Source organism: Chamaea fasciata, unplaced genomic scaffold (assembly GCF_029207755.1).
Source record: "Chamaea fasciata isolate MVZ Bird 193981 ecotype frontalis unplaced genomic scaffold, bChaFas1.0.hap1 SCAF_2, whole genome shotgun sequence".
Classification (NCBI taxonomy): domain Eukaryota; kingdom Metazoa; phylum Chordata; class Aves; order Passeriformes; family Sylviidae; genus Chamaea; species Chamaea fasciata.
Window position 1 is genome coordinate 46,865,483 of NW_027094087.1, and position 23,649 is coordinate 46,889,131.

At 36.2% G+C, this 23,649-nt stretch overlaps 1 protein-coding gene across 6 annotated transcripts in view; it reads left to right on the forward strand.

Annotated features, from left to right (window-relative positions):
* Window positions 1-23,649, forward strand: part of PAN3 (poly(A) specific ribonuclease subunit PAN3) — a 97,930-nt gene that overhangs the window by 45,622 nt on the left and 28,659 nt on the right. For 5 of the 6 annotated variants that reach the window (XM_066175939.1, XM_066175935.1, XM_066175937.1 and 2 more), the window contains 9 exons: window positions 5,345-5,592; window positions 6,178-6,282; window positions 6,939-6,996; window positions 8,094-8,255; window positions 8,417-8,533; window positions 8,650-8,751; window positions 16,502-16,667; window positions 17,096-17,183; window positions 23,106-23,245. In XM_066175939.1, the coding sequence (XP_066032036.1) occupies window positions 5,345-5,592; window positions 6,178-6,282; window positions 6,939-6,996; window positions 8,094-8,255; window positions 8,417-8,533; window positions 8,650-8,751; window positions 16,502-16,667; window positions 17,096-17,183; window positions 23,106-23,245 (1,186 nt within the window). The remainder of the gene's footprint in view (window positions 1-5,344; window positions 5,593-6,177; window positions 6,283-6,938; window positions 6,997-8,093; window positions 8,256-8,416; window positions 8,534-8,649; window positions 8,752-16,501; window positions 16,668-17,095; window positions 17,184-23,105; window positions 23,246-23,649) is intronic. The other variant, XM_066175936.1, reaches the window with a different exon arrangement.

Genomic DNA, 23,649 nt, shown 5'->3' on the forward strand with positions numbered 1-23,649 from the left:
AAATTGTTTCACCAAAGAGTTGTAAACAGTTCTCATTTACCGTTTTCAAACCCTTTTTCCATAAAGTCACCTGGATACTACCTCATCCCTTTCCTTGCTAGGAAACATACCTTGTTTGTCATTTGTGTGGGAAATTTAGTAAGAAGTTGACAATCTTCAAATAGCACTTTTGCTAACAAGCTTATCTTGCCCAGTCCTGTGTAGCTGTATTTGAGTATTAATGTCATTAAAATATGCAACACAGTGTATGAAAGAAATTCATGAATGTCATCGAAGTGATAAGACATCATTGCAGTGTTGAACTTGAGAGAGAACAGATGTATAGCTCCCAGTAATGAAAAATATCTGGGTTATACCTAAAGAATGATGCCTTTTTCACTGATGGAAGCGACAGCAAAATGCTGTTACTTCTGTGTTTAGTCCAAGTCAGGTTCTGAGCTTATGCAGAATGTAGGAGATCCCATTTCTGCTGCTAGTCTGAACCTGCAGGCTTAGGAGGCAGGAGTGTGAAGGTGGTGTGCTTGTGCCCAGTTGGCAGGGGTCCATTTGTGATGAGCTGCAGGAGTGTAGTTCTCAGAGCCCGCAGCCCCAGCTGGAGATAGAGCACTTCCAGCTGAGGTGGTTTGTGTGGCTGACGGCCCCAAGAGCTTATTCCAGCCTCCTGGTTCAAATATGGTGCAGATGAAGTTCTGCAGCAATTCCAGAATAATGTAAGACCAGAAGAAGGTGAAGAGACTCTAAAATTATCTTTTTTTTCCCAATTAAAACTGAAGAGAAGGAAATGATGACTCAAATTATTTAGTCAATGAAGCAGATTTAATTAACTTGAAAATACACAGTTACAGTGCTAATAACCTGATAGAAAGCTTACAATAAAAAGAAATAGTTAGTGAACTTAAGGATGCTACTTTAAGTTCTTGAAATCATCTGATATTATAATGTATTTTGCTTTGTCATTCTTCAGAATTTACCTAGTAGTCTGGGGTATCTCTGAAGTACAGAACATTAAAGATTAAATGTTAAATGTTTAATTTTTGACCTCTGAATGTGTTATAAGCATTAGAGGCATAGGGATATGGTAAATCAGCAAATGTGTAGGTAGAGCTTTAAAGGGTTTTTTTTAAACCTTTGTATTTGTAGACCAGCTGATTTGCATACATGTGAGCTTAATGAAATCCTGCCTAAGTTGTGAATTCTCATTAAATAAAAAGTTGCAGGTACTGAGTCATTAAGAGATCATGCTTAATGCGCTTTGATCCTGATTTTATCTGTGTGAATTCTCAGATTCAGAATACAACCTAGCTTTTAATTCAAATATGTTGTGTGCTACGAAGCCATTTCCCTTTCCTCAGTCGCAATGAAACTTCAAAAATAAAAAACAAGGCAAGAAATGAAAATGTAAGAATAAAGAGGGATATGTATGATCTCTCTCTTTAGGGTAAAAGAATAGCATCAGGAGCTGCAGGTGTGTGCAGGTAGCCTACACAATCACTGAATGTTGGGGAAAAGGTCTTCAAATCCCACAACCATTTCCAGTGTTGGTGTGACACCATGACAGCTGCATACTGTGCCACCTCTTTTTAGATAGAAAGGTGAAAGAAGCCCTTTCCCCTTGCAGTTCATCCTTTAAGGTTGTATTTGATTTCTTCATTAAGTGTATTAAGATTTCCCAAGACAAGGAATGAAGAATTGCCTTTGCTGGTAGAAAAGTCTCAGGAGGGACAATTTGAAACAGGCTTTTTGATGTCTGTCATAGTATTCCTGTTGGCATTTGAATTTTAATATAGGGGAATCTTGAACCCTCTCATAGGGAAAGCTTAATGTTATTTGTCAAGATCACTGATATTAAAGAGGGATATGTGTACATGTGTGTATATATATGTACACACGTGTATTTATATATATGTAAATTGCTAGTAGATTTTTAAAAGCTCATTTTTTCTTAGGCCTTTAAGTGAATAGGTGTTTATATAAGCTGTGCTATTAAAATCAGCCTAATTCTGTGAGGTATGGTTCAGTTGTTACTATTGTATGTTTAGTAACATCTTTTTCCTTGAGTATGAGTCAGTTGGACTATATAATCACTTGTAAATATAACTATTTTCCTTTATTTTCCCCTAATACTATTCGTTATGATGAAATATTAATTTTAGTGTGCTTTTAACAGAAAAACTAATGAAGTTGGTGATACCTGTTTGAGTTTGTGCACTCTGTTATCTGCCATAAGTACTTAAATGTGCATAAGTTTCACTGTGTTAAGAGTTTTTCAGGGGTTTTTGTTATACTGGGCTTTCAGTGGTTATTCAGATGGTGCGGAATGTAATGCAAGTCTCTCAGAAGAATCTATCACCTTCAGTATTTGTTGTCTCAACCTGTCCATACCCACCATGGCACTAGGAGCAAAATTCTTGTAGCATGTGTAGTATATTGTTCTAGTGGAATAAAACCAAACTCTAGTCAAGCTTCTTTCATCTCCTGAACTCACTATGCATATTGATAAATGAGGAGGCCATGTGTTCTGCCTGCCAGATGATTTTCGCTGTACTCTCAATGTCCTTTCAAAAGGAGATCTGACTAGACTGGAAGGCCATGTGAAAGGATTTGTGTGATGTTGTGATCCTTTCTTTTCAATCTTGCATTAATACCTGTGCAAAGACATTAAGGATTTATGTGTGTAACCATTCTTTGGCAGGAATAAGTTCTTTTAAAAAGTAGAACTTCAGTGGAATTTTAAAATTGTACCTGTAAAAACCATTAGAGATATTTCTTCTGGGAAACTTGTAGTAGGTCCCAGTATCATTTTAGCAAGTTGCAAGTCTTCACTTTTCTGTAAGATACTAGTTACTGTCTTGTACATACAGTGTTTATTTTAAAGTAGAGAGGTCTTCAGTTAATACGTATCATCAGTGTATATGAAGGCTGCTGAGTTATTTCATGATCCCTACAGTTGGCTGGTTTATTTTGAGTTATTCTTGAAGCCAGTTATTTCTGTCTGGGTTGAGATAATGTGCTTGCAAGGACTTCAGTTAATAGTGCTTTATTGGAATAGAGTGAAAAGGACATATAAGGACTTTCCATATATGAAGAGGACTCTTAGATATGATGAACTGTAGAGTTGCTTCAGTTTAATGGCCTTTTTAATCATCCTTTGGCTTTTAATATTGATACATTGTTTCCTTTGAAATTGAGCTTTTCCCCCAGTGGATTAAGAATGCATTCGTGTTTTAGTCTTTCGTTAAAAATGTAAGAATCTTTACAGTAGCTGTTGAAATATTGAAACATTACTCAGTCACTCAAGGTAATTTTACCTTCATGAAAACTTACTTTCCTTTGTAGAATAATTTGGTGCTTTCAAAATATGTAACATTTTACAGTCATACAGTTAATTTCTAAGCAGATTTTTAGGAGACTATTTATGTTACCTTTTAGCAGTGCCTATTATAATTCACTCTTTAAGTTAGCACACTAATTAGCAATATTCTATAATATTGCTTATCTATAAGGTGTGTGTACACACAGGTATGTGTATTAATATAAAGAAAAGTTCTAGCCTAGAATACTGCAGACTTTTTCCTTTCATATTCTTGTATTCAACACTTTTATAAAAAGAATAAATGAATTAAAAGACACAGTTAAAAAGAAAAGCATATTATTTTACCACAGTTACATTTTGAAAATCTTGTTCATTTTGGTAGAACTATTCACTTTTGAGGATCAAAAGAGAATTGTGCTGAATTAATAAACACGGTTTTTGAGATGTTAAAGGAGTAAATGAGAGGAGCTAAATGAAAGGTTACAAATATTCTGTTAATATCATTAGGATAATATTGATTCAAAGTAATTTTTCCCAAGCTACTGCTTGCTTGTTAATACTGAAACTTACTTGCTTTTGTCTTTTGTTTTAAAAAAGAAAAAAATTAAATGTAGGAGGGATACGATTACTTTAGGGACACAATACGAGCGTGAAATCACTCCTATGCATTACTGATAATGCATTTTGAGAACTCTGCATACAGTAACTTGTGATTGAAGTTAAATAAACTAGTTTATGTAACTAAAATGTGCGTATGCAAAAAAAAATTTGTCTTGGTTTTATTAGTTGGATATTTGCTTAAATTACTCTGGTTACTAGAGCTTATGGAATTAATTTAATCAGATATCTGAGTTATAACTAACAATTTGTAATTAGAGAAAAATTCTCAGCTCTCAATAGAATGTTAAATATGAAAGCTTTGTATCTTCTTTCAAGAAAAAGATTTAGTATTACTAATACAATTCTGACTGTCTAGAAGAGAAAGTACATCCCAGTCTGAACTGAGCAGTAATAACTTTCAAAGATGTTTTCCTTGGTTTTAATCAGAACACCTGAATATGTCAGATCTTCTGCTAGTAAGTAACTCTGCAAGGAGTTTTTTTGAAGGGTTATCTCTTCCTCAGCAGCCCCCTGGAACGTCTATTTTACACCTAATTTTTATAAATAAGCATATATGAGAATTCTGCATGCAATAACTATTGAAGTAATTGGACTGTTTGGTAACTAAAAAGTGTGTGTGCAAAAAAGTTACCCTTGGTTTTGTCATTGATGAATTTGTTTAGATGCAGAGTTTCTCAGATGTCAGTGGAGTTGCCCCTGTACTGTTGAAGGTGAACACCAGCCAATAAAACAATTTCAAATAAATTAGAAATCCCAACAGGACTACTTAATAGACTTCATATCATGAGATGTTACCTACCTTTACATATTAAATAGATCTTTTAGGATGACTTTTGAATTTAATAATTGCAGGAAAATAGGTAATCATTCCCCTGGAGTTATTAATAATGGCATGTTGTGTATTATTTACGCACTTATTTGTGTGCTGTATTACAGGAGACATTCATAGCTGTGGAGTTCTAATAAAAGGTACATGCATAATTAGGTGAAGTGAGTTATAGCTAAGCAAACTCCATTGACTGCTCATGTAACTGTTAAGTAAACATTCACTTATATAGTCATTAATTTTTTTTATCTTTTTGCAGTTGAATGAACTATCTTTTAGACACAGCATTATTTTGACTTGTCTTCCCCTTTCAGCAACTCTTATGTTTTTCATTTCAGTTCTTCATGTGTATATTGTAAGTTCCCAAGCCGTATCTCTCTACACTAAGAAAAGATATTTGGGAAAATAATATCTGTTCAGTCATGCTCTTAGTATTTTATCCCTCAAGGATTTCTATATCTATATGGAGATTTAAGTGTCTCACCTGCTCAGAATATTGTTGGTAGTGAAGGCTGCTTTTCTGAAATTGCTAAGTTTTTTTGATGACAGATTTGATCAAGAATATCTTATTGTGTTTCTTTAAGGAATGTCACTGTCAGCAGGATCTTCTCCTCTTCATTCTCCCAAAATAACTCCTCATACATCTCCTGCTCCTCGAAGAAGAAGTCATACTCCTAACCCAGCAAACTATATGGTGCCTACTAGTGCCTCTGCGTCTGTCGCTAACGCTGTCTCTCAGCCTCCATCTACTGGCCAGGTGATCCAGAAGGAAACAGTGGGTGGAACAACATACTTCTACACTGATACAACTCCAGCACCTCTCACAGGAATGGTATGTTGGCCTTCTGTACACAACTGTCTGGAGTTTGTAAGTGCTGAATTGGTTGATACTACAGATGTTATTCTTAATGCTATAAACCGCTTATTCTGTATGAAGATCAGGCCTTTTAGTTATTTCAGTTGTTCTCCAAAAATCACTGAAATATAAGGACCAGAGAAATTTCTATATATATTTTTTCATGTATAGCTGTGTAGAGCTTTCTGGGGTTTTAAAACAACAGCAGCAAGAAAGCATTCTATATGTCTCAGTGGATACATACATAATGAGAAAACATCAAGAAGTCAGATTTTTTTTTTTTGATAGGTTAAATAGCTCTTATATTTACAGTGATGGGGAAGAGGTGGTTACAAAACTGTTAAAATAACTATGTACATACATATGTACCTCCCTCTCCCTTGAAATTGTTAGAAGCGAATACCACATTAAAAAATCATAGCATATCTGACAATGTATTTGTAATTTGTACTGTTCATGAGGATTGTATAGTTCTGTAGTTTGAGCTGAAAGAATGAGAAAAATCTTCATTTACCTTATCCTTAAGGACTTTAAAAACTTCTTGAAATATTTTATTTTTAGGTTTTTCCAAACTACCACATCTATCATCCAGCTGCTCCTCATGTTGCTTACATGCAGCCAAAAGCAAATGCACCTTCCTTCTTCATGGCAGATGAGCTCAGACAGGTAAGATGGTAGAGAGTTTAAAGGGAAAAATGCCTATTTTGGTAAAAAATAGAAAATTGCTAATGGCAGAAGAGAAGTAGACACTTGCAATCTATGCAGTCAGTTTTCCCTGTGGAGAATTTGAAAAATCAAATCTTGTAGTAGGTGAAGTACAACAGGGTGGGGTGAGTTGCAACTTACATGACTGCAGTCTAATCTGCATGCCATGATTTACTGTTTAGCTCAGTACTGTTACTGATGTGGTTTCTTGGTGTGCATGGATTTATTTTTGTAGCATTATTTTAAGTTGCAATACTCTTCGGTTTTAAAGTCTCCCACTGAAATGAAAGTGTATGCAGTGTATGTTAGTTGAAGAGCTCTTCTCAGTGCTCATCATCTCAAGGCTGGCTGTGAGTGTTATTCATTTCGGCTTTACTGTAGTAGGTGCCTTTGTCAGTGCCAGCTATAGCAAATGTCTTCCGAAGCTCCTTCAAGAAATTAGGTATTTTATCATTCAAATTTTCAAGCTAGTGGTCTTCTGACCCTCTCTGCCCTAGACAATTGCATCAATTCTCTATTTTAGTACGGGTAGCTAGTATTTCAAAGACAGTGTTTTCTTAAATTATCAAAAATAATGAACTGAATTATAATGTTCAAAACTTAATTTTTCCTCTAAGGAACTCATCAACAGACACTTAATAACTATGGCCCAGATTGATCAGGCTGATATTCCTGGTAAGTAAGTATTTCTCAAAACTTGAAACAGCGATCATGTTTTTCTGCAACCATGCACATTCATCTATATTAATAAAATCTTGCAAAAAATGCCAAGTGTTTTTAATTTTTCATGGAGCTTTAATCATTAACCTGAGCCATGGTTAACCAAATGCAAAATTCAAGAAATGTGAATTATTCTTTTGTCTTCTATTGTAAGTTTCCGTTTTGAAACTCCTTAATGGTTAGGAATACTTCCAATTGCTGAGAAAGGAAAAATCATTAAGGCAGTAAAGCCTTGTGAAGAACAGTTTTGTATTACTTTGTAGATATTAGGTATGTCTTTAAATGATGCGTATTTTTTCAAAAGTTGTATGTAAACTAGCAAAGCAGTTTGTTTTGAAGTGACTTGGCTGGTATATCAGAGAAGGCTTTGTACTAGTTGTCAGGGAAAAGAACTATATACTGTTCCCTTTGATTTAGCTTTTGGGGAGTTTACATTATTCAGCTTGATTTGAACAGTTTTTTCTTGCTGTCTTGTAAATGTGTGCATAATACAATAATGCAGTTTATAAAAATGCAGTTTAGTGTTTTAATCCAGATGAAGTGCGAGTGTAATCTCTTAATCTGATTTGTAAACCTTTAGCACTTCTCTCTTCCTGTTTTCTTAGCCAGTATTTTAAAACACATAAGACTGATACTTGTGCTTTTTTCCTGATGAAAATGGAGTTCTTACTATAGTATGAAGTCTGCATGGAAATTGGTGCTTATTATTGAATCAGTGTCAGAAAAGCACTAGAGAAGTATCATTCATAAGGGTGAATTTCTAAGATAAATGAGAGGATGGCAGATGGAACTACGCATCTATTCTGTTGATTTTGCTTCATGTAACACTTTTTCTGAAGACAGTAATTTTAGCTCTATGGGATCACTTCTAGGAACCTACCAATGTGTTGGTGTTAAAGCAAAAATACTGAACTTCAGCTTCACACGCACCTAAAAGATGGTGGAGATTGATTTATATATTGGTGAAAGTCATTTTAATTTTCTCTGCTACTCAGTAACTTTCTCCAAGTCAGCTGAGGCCTAATGTATTTCTGTGTATAAACTGATTTTAGCAGTTCCTGCGGAAGTGGACAGCTACCACAGTCTCTTTCCTTTGGAACCACTGCCACCGCCCAATCGGATACAGAAAACGAGCAACTTTGGCTACATTACATCGTGCTATAAAGCTGTAAATAGTAAAGATGACCTGCCATATTGCCTTCGGAGGATACATGGTGAGAGAAATTGAGTTGTCTCAGAAGGACTAGCATTCCTAAGCATACCAGTCACATTTTTGTGTCTGGTTGCTTCTCAGCAGTTTCAGATGAAATGTTAAAGTAAAAAATTCTCAGTCTAACTATTATACTTTAAACCATGGGTTTCATTTTTTTCCCAGGTTTTCGTCTTGTTAATACAAAGTGCATGGTGTTGGTTGACATGTGGAAAAAGATTCAGCACTCAAATATCGTAACTTTGCGTGAAGTGTTTACCACTAAAGCTTTTGGAGAACATTGTAAGTTTTTCTTTTCTCTTTTCCACTGCCCCATGCCTCCACTCTCCCCAGCTGATGTGTTGATACTTTTTTCAAATGTGCTTGAGTTAATAAATATCATCTGTTCTATTTTTAAGCTTTAGTGTTTGCATATGATTTTCATGCTGGAGGAGAGACTATGATGAGCAGACACTTCAATGACCCTAGTGCTGATTCCTATTTCACAAAACGGAAATGGGGTAAGGAAACCACGCTATCATAAATACTTCTGTACACTGTTACCAATACTTCAGCAGTAAACATCTGGTCACAAATACTTGTTCAGCTTAATTTTTTGGCTAATCAGTTCTGTCATACTGAATGATTGATATGAGAGAACTCTTCTTCACCTCCTCTTTGTAAATTTTTTTTAATTATTAATTATAAAATTGATGTCAGCGTGTAAGGGAATTACAGCTCTTTGAAAGAAAAATAAGTTGGAACAAAATTGGGAGCCAGGAGCTTTGATGTCCTTATTGCAGGTCTGTCACGAAGTAGCACCTAACATTGAATGCTGATGAGTCCAAAATTCAAAAGATACGTTACACCAATTTGATGCTTGTTGTTTAGGTGTTCTACCCTGCTATTTTTTTCCTCCCTATGTATTATGAGGAACTAGATAACTAGACTGCATTTTGTTTGATGGGTTGAAATGTCTAGTACTAGTTAAGACAAGAAATGGATTGAAAAATCCCTGTACCATATTCTTTTCAGACACCGACTTCCCATCTTAGGTCTGAATTTTTTTTTTTATCATTTTACACATAACTTCAATGGAGTCACTAAAACTACATCAACATTCTGAAATAAAATCTGTCACTGGATGGTCTATGGCTCAGCAAGTAGCACAGTAGAGCTCATATGCTTGTGGCTAAAGCCTTTTCCCATCCAAAACAGTATGCTGTCAATCATTCTTCCTGTTAGGACCATTTTGTGACCCCTGCAGCCTTGCAAACTGCAGTCAAATGTTTGGAACACAGTAGTGCCATGCTGAGAGAGAGAGGTGGTCACTGCTGAATGGAATCACAGAAAGACTTAAGGTAGAAAAAATACCCCACAGAGGTTTTCTGGACCAACTTCTTGCCTGATGCAGGACCAGCCCTGAAACTGTATCCAGCACTAGGGATGACCAGAGGACTGTGACATGGCCTGTTTTTTGGGGGGTTTTTTTGGGTTTGTTTTTTTTTAGTTACAGCAGATCTTCCCTAAATATCTTTAGGCTTCCAGCATATGAAGAGAAACAGAAGCTGAGGTTTTTTTCTTTCTTGTGCCTTTTGTAATTAGAGCTTTCGGCTGTAAATTCAAACTATTTCAAAGGTTGAGATGTAGAACTTCACTTGGCTATCTCTTACATCAGAGTATAGCAGTTTGGTAGTGTGTGAATACATTCAAGGGCTTGAAGGAAACCTCATATACATTCAAAGACTTGTGAATACCTTACATACTGCATAATTCTCACTGACTTTACACTGAGATGACCAGTATAAGTGGAGATGGAACGTGATTTTCACCACTGATTTTGGTGGTAGTATCTGATGGAGGAAACCCTAGTGTTGTGTCATACCCTGTGGCGAATCAGAGAATGCAGTTACAGATTCAGTGAGCCTGATGTGAAACTAATTTGGTGAGATAAAACTGGAAGATCTACTGCCAGGTTAATGACTGTTACGTGCAGGACTAGACTTCTGAGTGTTTCCCAGTCATGATTTTCAATTTCCATGTAAATCAGTCCTTGTTATGTTTTTGTATCTCTCTAGAGAATCACAGAAGAATGATGTTTGTTCTAGATAAAATATTAGAAGTTACAATAAAATTCTTGGGAACACATTCTTTTGTCACACTGGAAAATAATTAAGTTGTGGTCCTATAAAGGGCAGTCATGTCTCATTAATCTATCAAAGTCCTTTAAAGGAAGATCCAGTAGATAAGACCTTGGAGTTTTCAGTGAAGTCAAACAGAATCTTTAAAAGAACCTAAGTAGTCATGTGACAGAGAAAGTTCTCAGTTAGGGTAATGCCTGGTTAGAATATTGGAAACAGAAAGAGTGAACAGTGAAGATCACTGACAGGTCTCACAAGATGTCCTGGGGGTTGTATTTCTTAACACGTTCACTTGTTTGCTCTGAAAATAAATGGTCTGTCAAAGTTTGCTGGTAATACCAAATTATTTGAATTGTTAGAAACAAAGGCCAATTGTGATTGATTGCAGAAGGATCTTACAAGACTGGAACTCCTACTGATAATATAGCAGGTGATGTAAATCAATGTGGTCAAAGAAAAAATGTAACTAGCTTTAAACATGAAATGGTGGCCTCTGTTGTGACTGTTGCCACTCAGTAATAGGTCTGGACCATTGTTAAGTAGATTGAAGAAAATACTGTCCTCATGCTGAATAGCTGTAAATAGGCAATAGCTTGTTGTAGCTTATTAAGAAAAGAGCAACGCAACGGTAGACCTTGTATTCAAGATGTGTGTGCCTGATAGACTCCCATCTGTAGTTGTGGTCCTCCTCATGTATTTTGAAGGGTTTGGAAGAACAGCAAAGAAGTTGAGGAGACAGGGATGATCAAAGGTGTAGAACAGCTGGATGAGGAGCAGCAAAGTGGAATAGTGCTTTTCACGCTTTTAAAGATGGAAAGGAATATAATAGGGTTAAAAATGACTGGAATATGGTCTGGAAAATCATCTGGAATAATGAAGAAATGAATAAAAAAATTTATTTCTTTATTATTATTTCTTCCAGCCTAAAACTAAGGACTTACCAATGAAACTAGATAGGTAGTAATTTCAAAACCTGTGTAGAGATAATTAAGTCATGGAATTTTCACAGATGATTGTGGACATTTGCCTAGGTTTCAAGGGGGAAGCGGGGTTACTCATGGAGGAGAAATATTTGGGGACTGCAAAGACATGATATCCACTTCTGGGCTGCAAATCACTGGATACTAATAGAATATTCTACTTGTTTATATTTATACACTTCAGGATTCATGGCAAGCTGATGTTAGTGTATCTGTCTTTGAAACAGGCTCATGGGCTATCTGGACCCTACTTCAACTTCCTTTTAGGCAGGAATAGGCAGGAATAATCTGAAAAGTTGGAAACAACACGTCAATGTGTTCAAGCCAAAGTATTAGTTAATTAAAATGAGCTGTTGCAACAGAACTTACAGGGATATGAAGGGAAGATCTGTCTCCTGACTATGACACTTACTACTGGCTCTTTCACTCTTTTAAGTAGATAAATTAGGGGAATAGTCACCTGAATTCCCAAATTTTGCCAAATCTTTCTGCATATCTTTGCTTTGGCCTTTCTTTTTTTTCTTTTTTTCTTTTTTTGATAACTGCTGCTTTCTAGTCTGATCCTCAGTAGAAGGAGCAATTTAAGAGAGAAAAATAAGATTGCATACCTATAACTTGATTTCTCAGAATTGCCTGCCTTCACGGATCCTTTCTCCATCCCCTCACAGAGTTTCTTGGCCGTCTGCCTGCCTAGAGGAGACTCCCAAGAGAAGCAGGGGAATGGATGGAAGTTGGGTACTCTGCAGCATGAGGCCCAGATTAGTACAATTGCTTTTAAAGGTTTTAGGAGGCACAACACTGTGAACCTGATCAGTGAACTCAGAGAATTTGATTTCAGGTATGCAACCTTATTTATGTTGAACACTTCAGTTGACAACATGAGACCTTGATAGTTAAAAGATGAGGATTATGGTTTATGTGGCTGTCTTGCATGTCACTGGTGTCAATGTGGTCAGTCTTGGGTGTTTTCTTCTTGCCGTGTTATTTACAGAGCCTGTTACAGAGCTACCTTGGTAGAGATTTGGTGTGGGGGAGAAAAATAGCAGCTTACATTTATTTTTATACTGTAAACGAATGTCTCTAACTTCTGAATGCAGTAGAATTTGTTGCTTGTGTTCTTTATTCGATGATACCTCCTCTTCAGATGGTACAGTGTGATAATCTAACATTGTTCTGTTGTATTTTACTAAATCTGCACATGTTTTAAAATCAGGAATTTGAATTTTCAGTTAATTGCTACTCAAAGTACATTTATTTGAAAAATTTCTTCTTATTTTATTCTCACTTCTTATATTTCCTCAAAACACTTCTTCATACTCTAAACATTAAATCTATTGTTCTGGAACTTCTTGGTTTTCTTCCACCTTTTTTATATTTCTTAGCTTCAGATTATAGTACATATTAGTGCATTTATCTCTGCCGAAATTATGTTCTCTTTGCATTAGCAAGTTAACCCAAAAGTACCAAAATGTTGCTCTTAACAGTCCAATAATTGAATGGTAAACCAAATTCTGAATGTATGTACTTCAAAACTTAACAGCCAGAGAGTCCTGGCAAATTAAGACTAACTATTGACAGCTGCCAGAAAAGTTTCTCCCGATGAGTTTTTGTGGTTGGCAGAGATAAGCATGCCTTTGATATGTCCTTTGGTCTGCTTTTAAACACTGAGTAATTAAATGTTGGTGCACATGGTGTTAGTAGGAGTTTCAGCAGCACAGTCTCTGTTTTTTCAGCAAACAAATACTTTCTGATGAAGATAAGCACAGTCCGGGAAACTTGCTTTGCTTTTGACACATTAATAGTAGTATGTCATGCACAAAAATGGACTTCACTGCTGACTTTACAGCTTTTGCATCCCCACATGCTGAATGTTTTTTTCATAAAATACCCCTTCCATTGAAAAAGAAATAAGTTGTGTGATGACTAGATGAATAGTGTGTGATGAGAAGTAAGAATATATGAATATTGAAAGTCAGCATGATGTTTTTGAAGACAAAATATGTGATTAATAATTATCCTAAAATACCTTTGCCAAAAGCGGCAACTTTTTGAAAGTAAGTTCAAGTTTTCAGTATCTTTTCAATTTTTACAAAAAATACTGCTGCACTCTAGTAGTTCAGAACTTTTCTGTATATTGAAAGCTGGGAAACGTAAAACCAAACGCCAAGTTTCCCTGAAGGAGAAATGAAGGCTACTGCATTTGTCTTGTTTTCAGTGCTTTAACTTAGGAACACCAAGTAAACACTGACCAATTCACAGTTCTAAATATAAAAGACTGATTTACAAGCCTGAGAGGTTCAATTTAGTAAACAGCTAAATCTTTCATAGTTTGTTGTTTTTTTTTTTTCTTCATAACTGTGTGAGAATTGCTATTTCTTAGTGTACTTTCTGACAGTTCCTGATGATGTCAAACAGGTCCTACTGCTGGTGTTCCCAGGTCTTACTTTTTACCCCAGGACTATTTCTGGATTCATACTTGCTCTTGAGAATAAAATTTCATTTGAATGCTTTTTATAACAGGCAAAAATTTAATATGCACATGAACACCAGTACAGAGGGTAATTTTTTTGTTCTGTTGTCAACAGCGTACCACAGAACTTAAAAATAATTGTCAACATTTTTATTTATTTATGTTTACCCCAATGTGGCAGGGAAAAATAATGGATAATCTGTGTTTTTGAAATGGCAGGTTTTAAATTTTTAATCATTTCCATTAGTGGCTGTGTTCTACATCACAGAGATGAAATTTTTGGGAGAGGTGAATCTGCCATGCTGTGAGTGGGAAGAACAGAGTCTGAAATTTTGCTTGTTGTAGCCATTGATTCTGCCTGTGGTGGGGGGAAGCCTTTGCAAATCAACCGTGGAAGCTCTTAAAAAAAAACACTTTTTCAAGTAACACTCTGATCATTTGGGTAATGTTTACTTGTGTTCAGCACTGTTTGGAAAGCTTTCCAATTGTGAGTTTCTCCTGATGAGCGAGCTTTTGGGTCTCATCTCCTTGGGTCCTTGCTCAAGCGCTGTCTGTGGCAGCTCTGATGGGCCTCTTAGGATATACATCATAGTCAGCATTGCAGCCAACAGAACTGCTTTTACTCGTGCTTATTTTGAACAGATAGATATGTGAGTGGGCATTTCAAAGCTGATTGCTCCCATGTTTTAGCTTGTACGTTTAGTGTATGTGAATCTGGGATGCAGTCTAGATTTGGCTGTAGCCTCAAGTAAGTCTTTCCAGTACTAAAATGATATTACTTGTGATTTTGTGATAGATGAGGAGAAGCTGTGTTGAACTCTGGTCTTTCAGTGTGTGGTGGATACTCTCTTGGTTCCATTGCCTTAATTTGAGAATCAAAGGGCAGGTGCTGTTATGCATGCAGAAAAATAACTGCCAAGTGTTGGCTTTTCTCTCTCTTAGGGATATTATAGCAATATTTCTATTCTGCGCTTACTTAGTACAGATGTAACTGTCTTACAATATCTGTGCACATCCCTGTTAAACCTACTACTCATGTTGCTGTTCACCACATATAAAGTGCATTCTGCAGCAAGTAGTAAGGAGTCTCAACTAACAGGAGGTTGTAGCTCCTCAGTCATTTTATATTATAATTTTTGTCATGCTGAAGAGGAGAGAATTATGAGGGGGAAAAGTTTGCTACATGAGACTTCTGGTATGATGACTTTTGTGGGAAGTGATTTGCATAAAGATTCATTAGGAAGCCAGAAAAACAAACAATATCTCATTATATTCAGCTTTCAGTAGACATGCCAGGCTTATTGCTTTTTGAAGGAGTCAGCATCTTGATCTTCATAATCTAAACCAAAGTACCTTAAAGCTGAAAAGAAATTTAAAATTTAAAAAATGGACAAAACAAAGCTCAAATGAAAGCTAGTAACATTCCCAGCTTATTACCCAAAGTCAGTAGAATTTCCAAGTAAAAAGTTATCAGTAATGTGTTCCACTTCTTTTCACTATGCATATATTTTGTGTGTGCCTACACATGCAGGCATACCCATGCTTATTTTGATCAAATGCACAGGTGTTGAAATGGTTGTGTGGGAAAAGGGGGGAAAAAAACCCCAACCTCCGAAAACAACAAAAATAAAAATACAGAGCAACCCAAAAACCCCCAAACAAACAAAAGAAACAAAGAAATTTAGAGAAGAGCGCAGTCAGTTTACAATGAAATCACTCAGATGCTTAGATGATTTTATGTAACACTGATGATATTACTGGTCGCAAAATTAGCAAAATCAGTCCCGAGGCAACCTCTTAAAATGTCTCTTGTGATTTGTAAAATTGAGATGTACTGTCTTACTTTGGATGTATTTTCTTCTGCTTCGACTTTGTGCAAGGCAGACAATGCCAGCTTACTTGAATTACACACATCATATTTAAAATAAGATTTGTTATCTATATCTTCATTTTTTCATCTGTGACTCAGTATTATTCAAATGTGTTTGTATTGTAGGATTTGTGTGTGTTTGCAAAGATTGAGCTTTACTTTTGAAAGGAGAACTACAAATCCATTTGGAAGGGGAGCAATGCGGGTCATTGGTCTTTCATATGACTCATGGAATAGGAGTCATGCAGTGATGACTTGTCAGGGAGCTGTGTCACAGCAGAACATACATGAAGTTGTGTTCAATGATGTTCAGCCACCAAATCTTTGTCTGATTTGCCCATGTAATTTGAAATTAGCTTGTTATTTTTTTCTTATTAGATGATAGAAAATTTTTGATTGGGAAGCCTACCTGTAATAAAGGAGGTAAAATGTTGCACCTATTGCAGTACATGCTCTTTGTTTCAGGGTACTGGTGTTTTTACTTCTGAAGTACCTGCGTATTTTGTTATACCATCTACTTTGAGCAATTTCCAGCCAGTGTTCATTCTAGACTTCACATCATTTCCCTGAATATGAGAGTGAAAATAATAATGTCTAATGAATTGTCAACATTTTCAAAAAACTGCAAGTGAAACCAACCAATGAAGAAAAATCTATTCCCGAGCTCACCTTTAAAGCAAAATAGATGTGTCTTTCAAGGACAATTAAGAGTTAAATGAAATGAATATGTGAGTTAATTGTATCATTCAAGATGTAGTTTGCTTTTTGCACAGCAGCCTTCTACTGATGCTTACAATGTTTTGTTTCTAGGTCAGCACGATGGGCCTCTGCCACGGCAGCACGCGGGGTTGCTTCCAGAGTCTTTGATATGGGCATATATTGTGCAGCTCAGCTCTGCCTTACGGACCATTCACACAGCAGGACTGGCATGCAGAGTTATGGATCCAACGAAGATTCTGGTAACAGGCAAAACAAGGTAATGAAAACCTTCAGTCTCACTGTGCTCTCTGTTTGTGGCAGCTGCTGACTGTTCACCTGGTACATAAATAGCTACTAAGTTCTCTCAACTGGCATGAGGCAGTGTGCTAAAGCTTATACCTTTGGTTTTTTAAAGGTCTTTTAAAACATGTTTTGGGAAGACTTATACATTATCCTCAAACTACAGATCAGACCTACTATTGTCAGTTTAGAAATGTGTTGATTTATTTGTAAACTGAATACTGTCTGTGCATTTTATCAAATAGTAAAATCAGTCTTTTCTGATGCATAGTAATTTGCTAATTACTGTGCATTGTTTACTGATTACTTTTATCATATCAAATAATTCAATGAATGCTAGAGGAAAAATTGAATAACCAATAAAATTTAATGGCAATTTTTCCTTTTCTCTTCTTGTTCCTAAAGGTTACGAGTTAATTGTGTTGGAATCTTTGATGTTTTGACATTTGACAACAGTCAAAATAATCCACTGGCATTAATGGCTCAGTTTCAGGTAAGACAACACTGCCAGTTAGGTTGGTGGCTTTGACAGAGGGGTTACTGCAAACCAGTGTGATTCCTTTTGGAAGACAAGCACTTTAAACTGTAGTTGAGTGTATCTAATCTGTAGAAGACTGTGTTTTTTAATTTCTGATTTGATCTTGGTTCTTCCACACACTATTCAAATTTGCTTGTAATTTATAAATGTGAACGCTCACTTTGAAATCTTCTGCTTCTAAAATATCAGTAAGCTCACTGAACAGGTTGAAATACAGTATTTAACAAACTTAAGTCAGAAATGACTGTAAACAAATTTCTAAATGAAGGAGAAGAAAAATCTTACATTTAGTGTTAGAGATAAAAAATGATTCAGTAATAGCTTTTGCTCTGTCTTTTGTGATTTTAGCATAAATACCTTAGTGTTGAATACCTGTTGAGAGGAGTACAATCTTTCAATTAACTGCATTTAGGCCCTCTCCTCATGCCTGAAAGATTCTAGTGTATCTTTATTTTGGGCTCCTAGTTTTTCCGTGCTCTCCTGGTGTTCTCTGAAGCGTGGACTGCATAATTCCTGAATTAAGAAGAACACCTTTAGACTTAACAAAAACTGTTCCACAGTCATCTGGAGCATCACTGTGTACAGGAGTGCCTCTTTCCCTAACTTCCCCTCAGGGTAAAGTACGTTACTTCAGCAGTCATCACATACCCTGTCTGTACTGGGAGAGAAAGACTACAGTAGGGAGTTGGATTTAATTTATTTTCATTAATTGAGCTTATTCACTGTGAGAACTGCTTATTCAGAGTCTTTGAGTAATAACTGAAATGTTTGAAGTTTGGCCAGCAGATACTAGCTTGTTGGGAGACCATGTCCTAGAACATAACTTTTTTTTTTTTGTAATGATACAGTAACGCAGTTTTCAGTGTACTTTGAGGAGTACATCACAGGATTTCATACTCACACACTCAGCTACATATCAGTGGGCTTTTGGTAATAATTTAGTGGAAAACAGTTGAGAGAAGATGAAAATACATGTAAGGGATTCCATGCCTAAAAATGTAATGAGAGGGGTTTTTTTTGTTAAAATCTAAGTACTTCTCTATTTTAATTTCAGCTTGGAAAGGGATTCTCCTGAGATATTATGGCATTCAAGTAAAGAAAAACATTTAACATACTTGGAGATACAAATCTAAAAATACTTGCAGGTACACTAGTCTGTCAAAAGCACTTACCACCATAGCAGCTCAACACGTGGCAGATGACTTGCTTATAATGCCTAGTTTTGTTTAGGAGGAATGGCTTTTCATGTTTTATACATTGTTAATATTCATGTTGTTTAGGTTGCACTGCTAAACCAGAAAAGAAGTACTCCTAAATACTTAGTTTGGAAGATGTAAACTGCAATTAGTAAATACAGTATGGCATTTTCTTTTGCTGCTTTTTCTAAAAGGGCTAGGCTTTCACTGCCCATTTTCTTCCTTCAGAGGTGCCAGATTGAGCTAATTCCTTGGAATTTAGGAGTAATTTCTCATGCTCTACCTTTGTTTGCCCTAGTAAGATAAAATTACAAAATAACAGCTGCTGCTCATCCTTTTTCTATTCAATCCATGGCCCAGTTACTGAATTCCTCTGGGACTTCCGTCACTGTTTAAAATGTAGGTTATCTCTTGGTTTACTGCCCAGCTAATATGCATTTCCTTGTTGTCATCTTCAGTGGAGAAGGGTATGTTTGTTAGCATTTGCCATTTTCTGGCTATTTGCCATGATTAACATAAAAGAAATTTTGGCCAAACCAGCAAGGGGCTGTGTAAAAGGAATCCAATTGTTTCTTTGCAATTTGTGTTAAAGATATTGATCTCTATGGTCATTTAAGAGTTTCATAAAGGCAACAGTAAGGGAAGCTAAAAAGAAGTAAATGAAATATGAATGGCCACTTGCATTAAAAACCAGGTGTTTAACCTATATAAACTGCGGCACATGACTTCCTGCCTCTCCCCAGTCCATATGTTTCATGTCAGTCAGTTGCAAGGTACAACTAAAATGAAAACTAAATAGTGATTCTGGAAACAGTAAAAAGGTTATTAAATATTTCTGTATTTGGAATAAAATGTGAGTCCTCCCCTTTACAAAAATAAGAGAACATGAGTTTTACTGTTTTAACAAGGGCTATAAGGTTACTTTTGCTTAAAGTAAATATTTTCAATTTAGCATACCAAAATAACTTCTACATGCACCTCCTCAAGTTTAAAGAAACTAGTTTGAAGAGGCATCTCAAGTGCTAATGTTGACTCTAAAAAAACCCACCAAAATGTAGGAACTTGGAGGCACTTCTAAGGATGATTCCAGAACTTATCCTTTTAAGTGAATCCACGGAACTGGAGTATGGATGAGCTGATACTGATCCATGCACAGCAGTGGATCAGGCTAAACAAAACAGAAGAAAAAGTAATGTTGGTTTCAAAGTGTTTCTGGAAAATGGATCCTGTCAAAAATAAGTTTTATTTAAATAGCTTGCTTGTCTAGCTGGTAAAATCAAATGTATAAAGCATTGAGGTATCTCTAGAGCATTTGCCATAGTGGCACATACCTATTTAATATAAAAAAATGAGAAAGGGTACCTATGCAATTAATATTTAAATTACTCGCTTGACATGCTTGAAATTGATTTGGTAACAGGGAGACATTAATAAAGGGGGCTGTTTCTGAGCTCATCTCCTATGGCCGGTTTTTAGTGAATGCTATTTAATAGTTCTCTCAATGAACTAAATGCTGATAAAGTCTTTACTAGCAAAGCTTTCAAGAGATAAAATATTAAGTTGGTACAAGTTAGTTATTAATTAAATTACTAATTAAATGGTTATTAATTGCATGCAAGGTACATTTTAGAACAGAAGGCTGCCTGTGCTTAGAAGGTGTAAAGCTTTTCCTTGAATCACTGAATCAACTTAGTACTACTTCATAGTCACTTCTGATAGTTCCCGTAGCAGAAGTTTTCTGTCAGATCTGTGTCAAAAGGAACTTATGGGATCTATAGGAGCATGCAAGCACAACAGGGAGTATAAACAAGGAAGTGATTATACCTAATATTGATCTGTACCTTGCACTAGCAAGGCTACTGTGGCATGTAGGTAGCATGTATTTCTGGTGTTCCTGCTGCAAGGAAGTTTGGTAGTTCTTGTGTACCTTCTTTAACCTTTCTTTGCCTAGGAGCAGTAAGAGCTGAATCTGCTGGTATTTTCAGAGGATAGGTTAGGACTTAATAGGCATATGTGGATTGCTTCCTTACAGAAAGAGTGGTGTAATCCAGCTTCTGGGAAGTCACATACCCTATCTGAATGGATAGAGTTGGTCAGTGGGTGGTAGTTTAGTCGCTTCTAAAACAGTAACCTGACACTCAGAAATCCTGAACTTTAAGGGGTCTTTCCAGCTTGTGATATTCTGATTCTCCAGTCACACAAGGAAAATATTGCCTTTGTGCTCTTGTAGGATTTCAAACATTGGCTATTGTGATAACATTTTCTTTCAGGGTTTCAGCTAACACTGAGTAGTGAAGTGCCTCCAGAGAGCAGTTCAACTGGTTCAAAATCTGAATTGTGTTACACAGTTACAGCTGTATCTTAAATTGATCAGTCTCTTGACTGAATGCTTGAAGTTCCTAAGATAAGTGGGATCAATCCAAGCCACTTTTGTGTCTAAAACAAGCTAATCATCGGCTGTAATTTGAAAACAGTGTGTGTTTGGGGCTGCACTGGGGTATTGTATCCTCTCTACCAGTTCTTCTGGTAGATGTAATTTGCAAAACAAACAAAAATTTAAGGTTGTTAAGTCAAATGCTCCAAACCCCACAAAGCTCAAATTTAAAATTTCCTGTCTGATGTTAAATGTAAGACTTTCTCAACCATTTCTAAAATCAAATGCAATCTGTATTATGAAAGCACCTGTGCAAGAGAAGACAGCATTTTCATAGGGTCTTGCCTGAAGTCGTATATTTTCAGTGTCTCAGGGTTTTGTGTGATGATACAGAATTTATATGGGATATATCTTTATGAATTTCAACTAAAAGTTGAAAGGTACTAAGTGTAAAATAGAGGACTGCAGAAAGAAGTACAGCTGTGGTTAATACAAATGTATATTTCTTCCAAGTCTTTTTGGAGAAAAAAAATCATAACAAAAATGCCATTGTCTCAGGTGACACACATTTCTAGATACTACACCAGCAGAAATCCTCTGTTTAACAGTGTGCCTTGCTGCTGAAATTGACTACTTGGCAGTGGAAGTGAGTTTGCACCAAAACGGGGTTTATTGCTCTGATTAACTTTTCTTTAATGAAGGTAAAAGGAATGCTGACACTCAGAAATTCCGTGTTGCTTAGGAAATAGTCTAGCAAATGCCGTCCCACCTCATCAACCACTTTGTCTTTATTTTTGTCTAATTTTCCACATCCTGTTTCTGTCTTCATTAGCTACAAGAATAATATGCTTTTTAACTTCCAACATACTGTGTATCCATGTTCAAATTGTGCTGCTTTATCACACTATATATAGGAACAGCAGGGACATTGAGAGACTTGGAAAGATTTGATATTTTTCTGGGTCGCTCAGCACCTGGGAGACGTGGCTTCAGGGAAGGCTTTGCTCAGCTATTGCAGCCAGAGGCAGCAAGTGTGGTTATGCCTCTGGGTTGGAAGAGCTGTGGGGGGCTGTGGCATGTTCACCATCACAGCAGTTTTCTAAAGCTGCTAAATTCTAACCAGAACTTTCAATGCTGCCAGATTTTTTAGCCTTTCTTACAGAAATGACAAAAGGTGAATTCTTTGTATGACTGCATTCTCTGCTAAATGGCTTGGCCTTGCTCTAGGCTATGGAACTGACATTCTCAATTACTAGTAGCTTTTATGTTTTTAGTTTTGCAAAAATATCTTATTTTCTCAAAAAACCTCAGGAAAATTCTAATTTCATATCTCTAGCTGACTGTTAAATTCACTCTGAGGCATGTGTCCAGCATGGAAAGCTGCAGGTGTTTTTAAGTTTGGCCAAGTTGAGTGCAGCTGGAAGCCTTTCCATGGAAAGAATCAGGAAAGTTCAACTTTTCCTATGAATGCCGTTGTTTGCTACTAAATTAGGCTCTTGCTTTTAGCACTAGGCTTTAAAATCTGTTACAGCTTTTCAGAATCATTTCTCATGGCTGGTTATTAATGCTGGCAGAATTTTAAGTTACGGCAAAGCAGGCTGTGTCCAGCATTTATCTTTTAAGAGCAGTTCTGCTTTTAACAAAAGTGTTTAGTAATGCATAGGTTTCTCCATAACACACAATGCTGTTCTGTTTGTCAGCCATACAGACCTGTCTAGCTATTTTGCATTGTTCAGATCTTTTCACACTGTCCATCAGAGATGAAAATATTTGAACAATTTGTTAAAATGGTAATGCTGTGTGCTAGAATGTGGTGTGGATCCCAGTATGGAATTCACACTGGATGGATGGATTGAAAAGGTATGAATGCAGAAAATGCTGGTTTCAGTTTAACAAATAATCCTTTTATTTCTACATCTCATATTGAGAAGACTTGCTCTGTTTGCCACCAACTCCTTGACTTGTCAGGATTGAGCAGGTGGGTGGTTCAGAGAACCTCATTACAGAGCTTCTGCCTGCTACACAGTTCTCTCTGGTACTGTCCTTAAGCTAAAAATAGGTACATTTTAATCATTCAAAGATAAATATAGTACTTAAAAATTGCTAGGTGTCAGGACAGATTTTCCTCTGTACATTTTAACTACTGTAACTTGAACAATCATACTGAACTATGATTTGATTAGTACTTACTTCAGTTGCTCAAATTCTTCTAAGGTTATTGAAGAACTCTCTCTTTAACACCATCTAGTGCCATAGGTAGTATTTATCTATACTAAGAATCTAACCTGTGTGTGTTTTCCCTATTAGCAAGCAGATCTGATCTCCCTGGGGAAAGTTGTGTTGGCTTTGGCTTGCAATTCTTTATCAGGAATTCAGAGAGAGAATTTGCAGAAAGCAATGGAACTGGTGACAATGAACTATTCCTCTGATCTGAAGAATCTGATTTTGTAAGTTTGTTTATTAAATATTTTAAAGGAAATCACACTTTTTATGTATACAAATGCAAACATCAAATGGTATTTTTAAATGCAAGTAAGATTACAGGTAATTTTACTGTCGAGTTGTCTGCATGGTCAGTACAGCGTTAAACATTGATACAAACTTTTTTGTATAGTGCTGGTAAAGCTCTTAGTAAGAAGTAGGAGTGTAAACATAACAAACATTTAAGGTTGTCTTCAATACTGGGCTTCATTGCGTGTTCTCTACAGTAGCAGTGTGCTAGTCTTATCTTACAGTTTCAGAAGGTACTGAGAAATAGGCACATTGACTTTTTGGCCAAAAGGTTGAGTGCTGTTTTTTTCTGGCTGCATATTCTTTTTGTTTCAGTATAGTCAGCCTTTTTCCCCTTGCA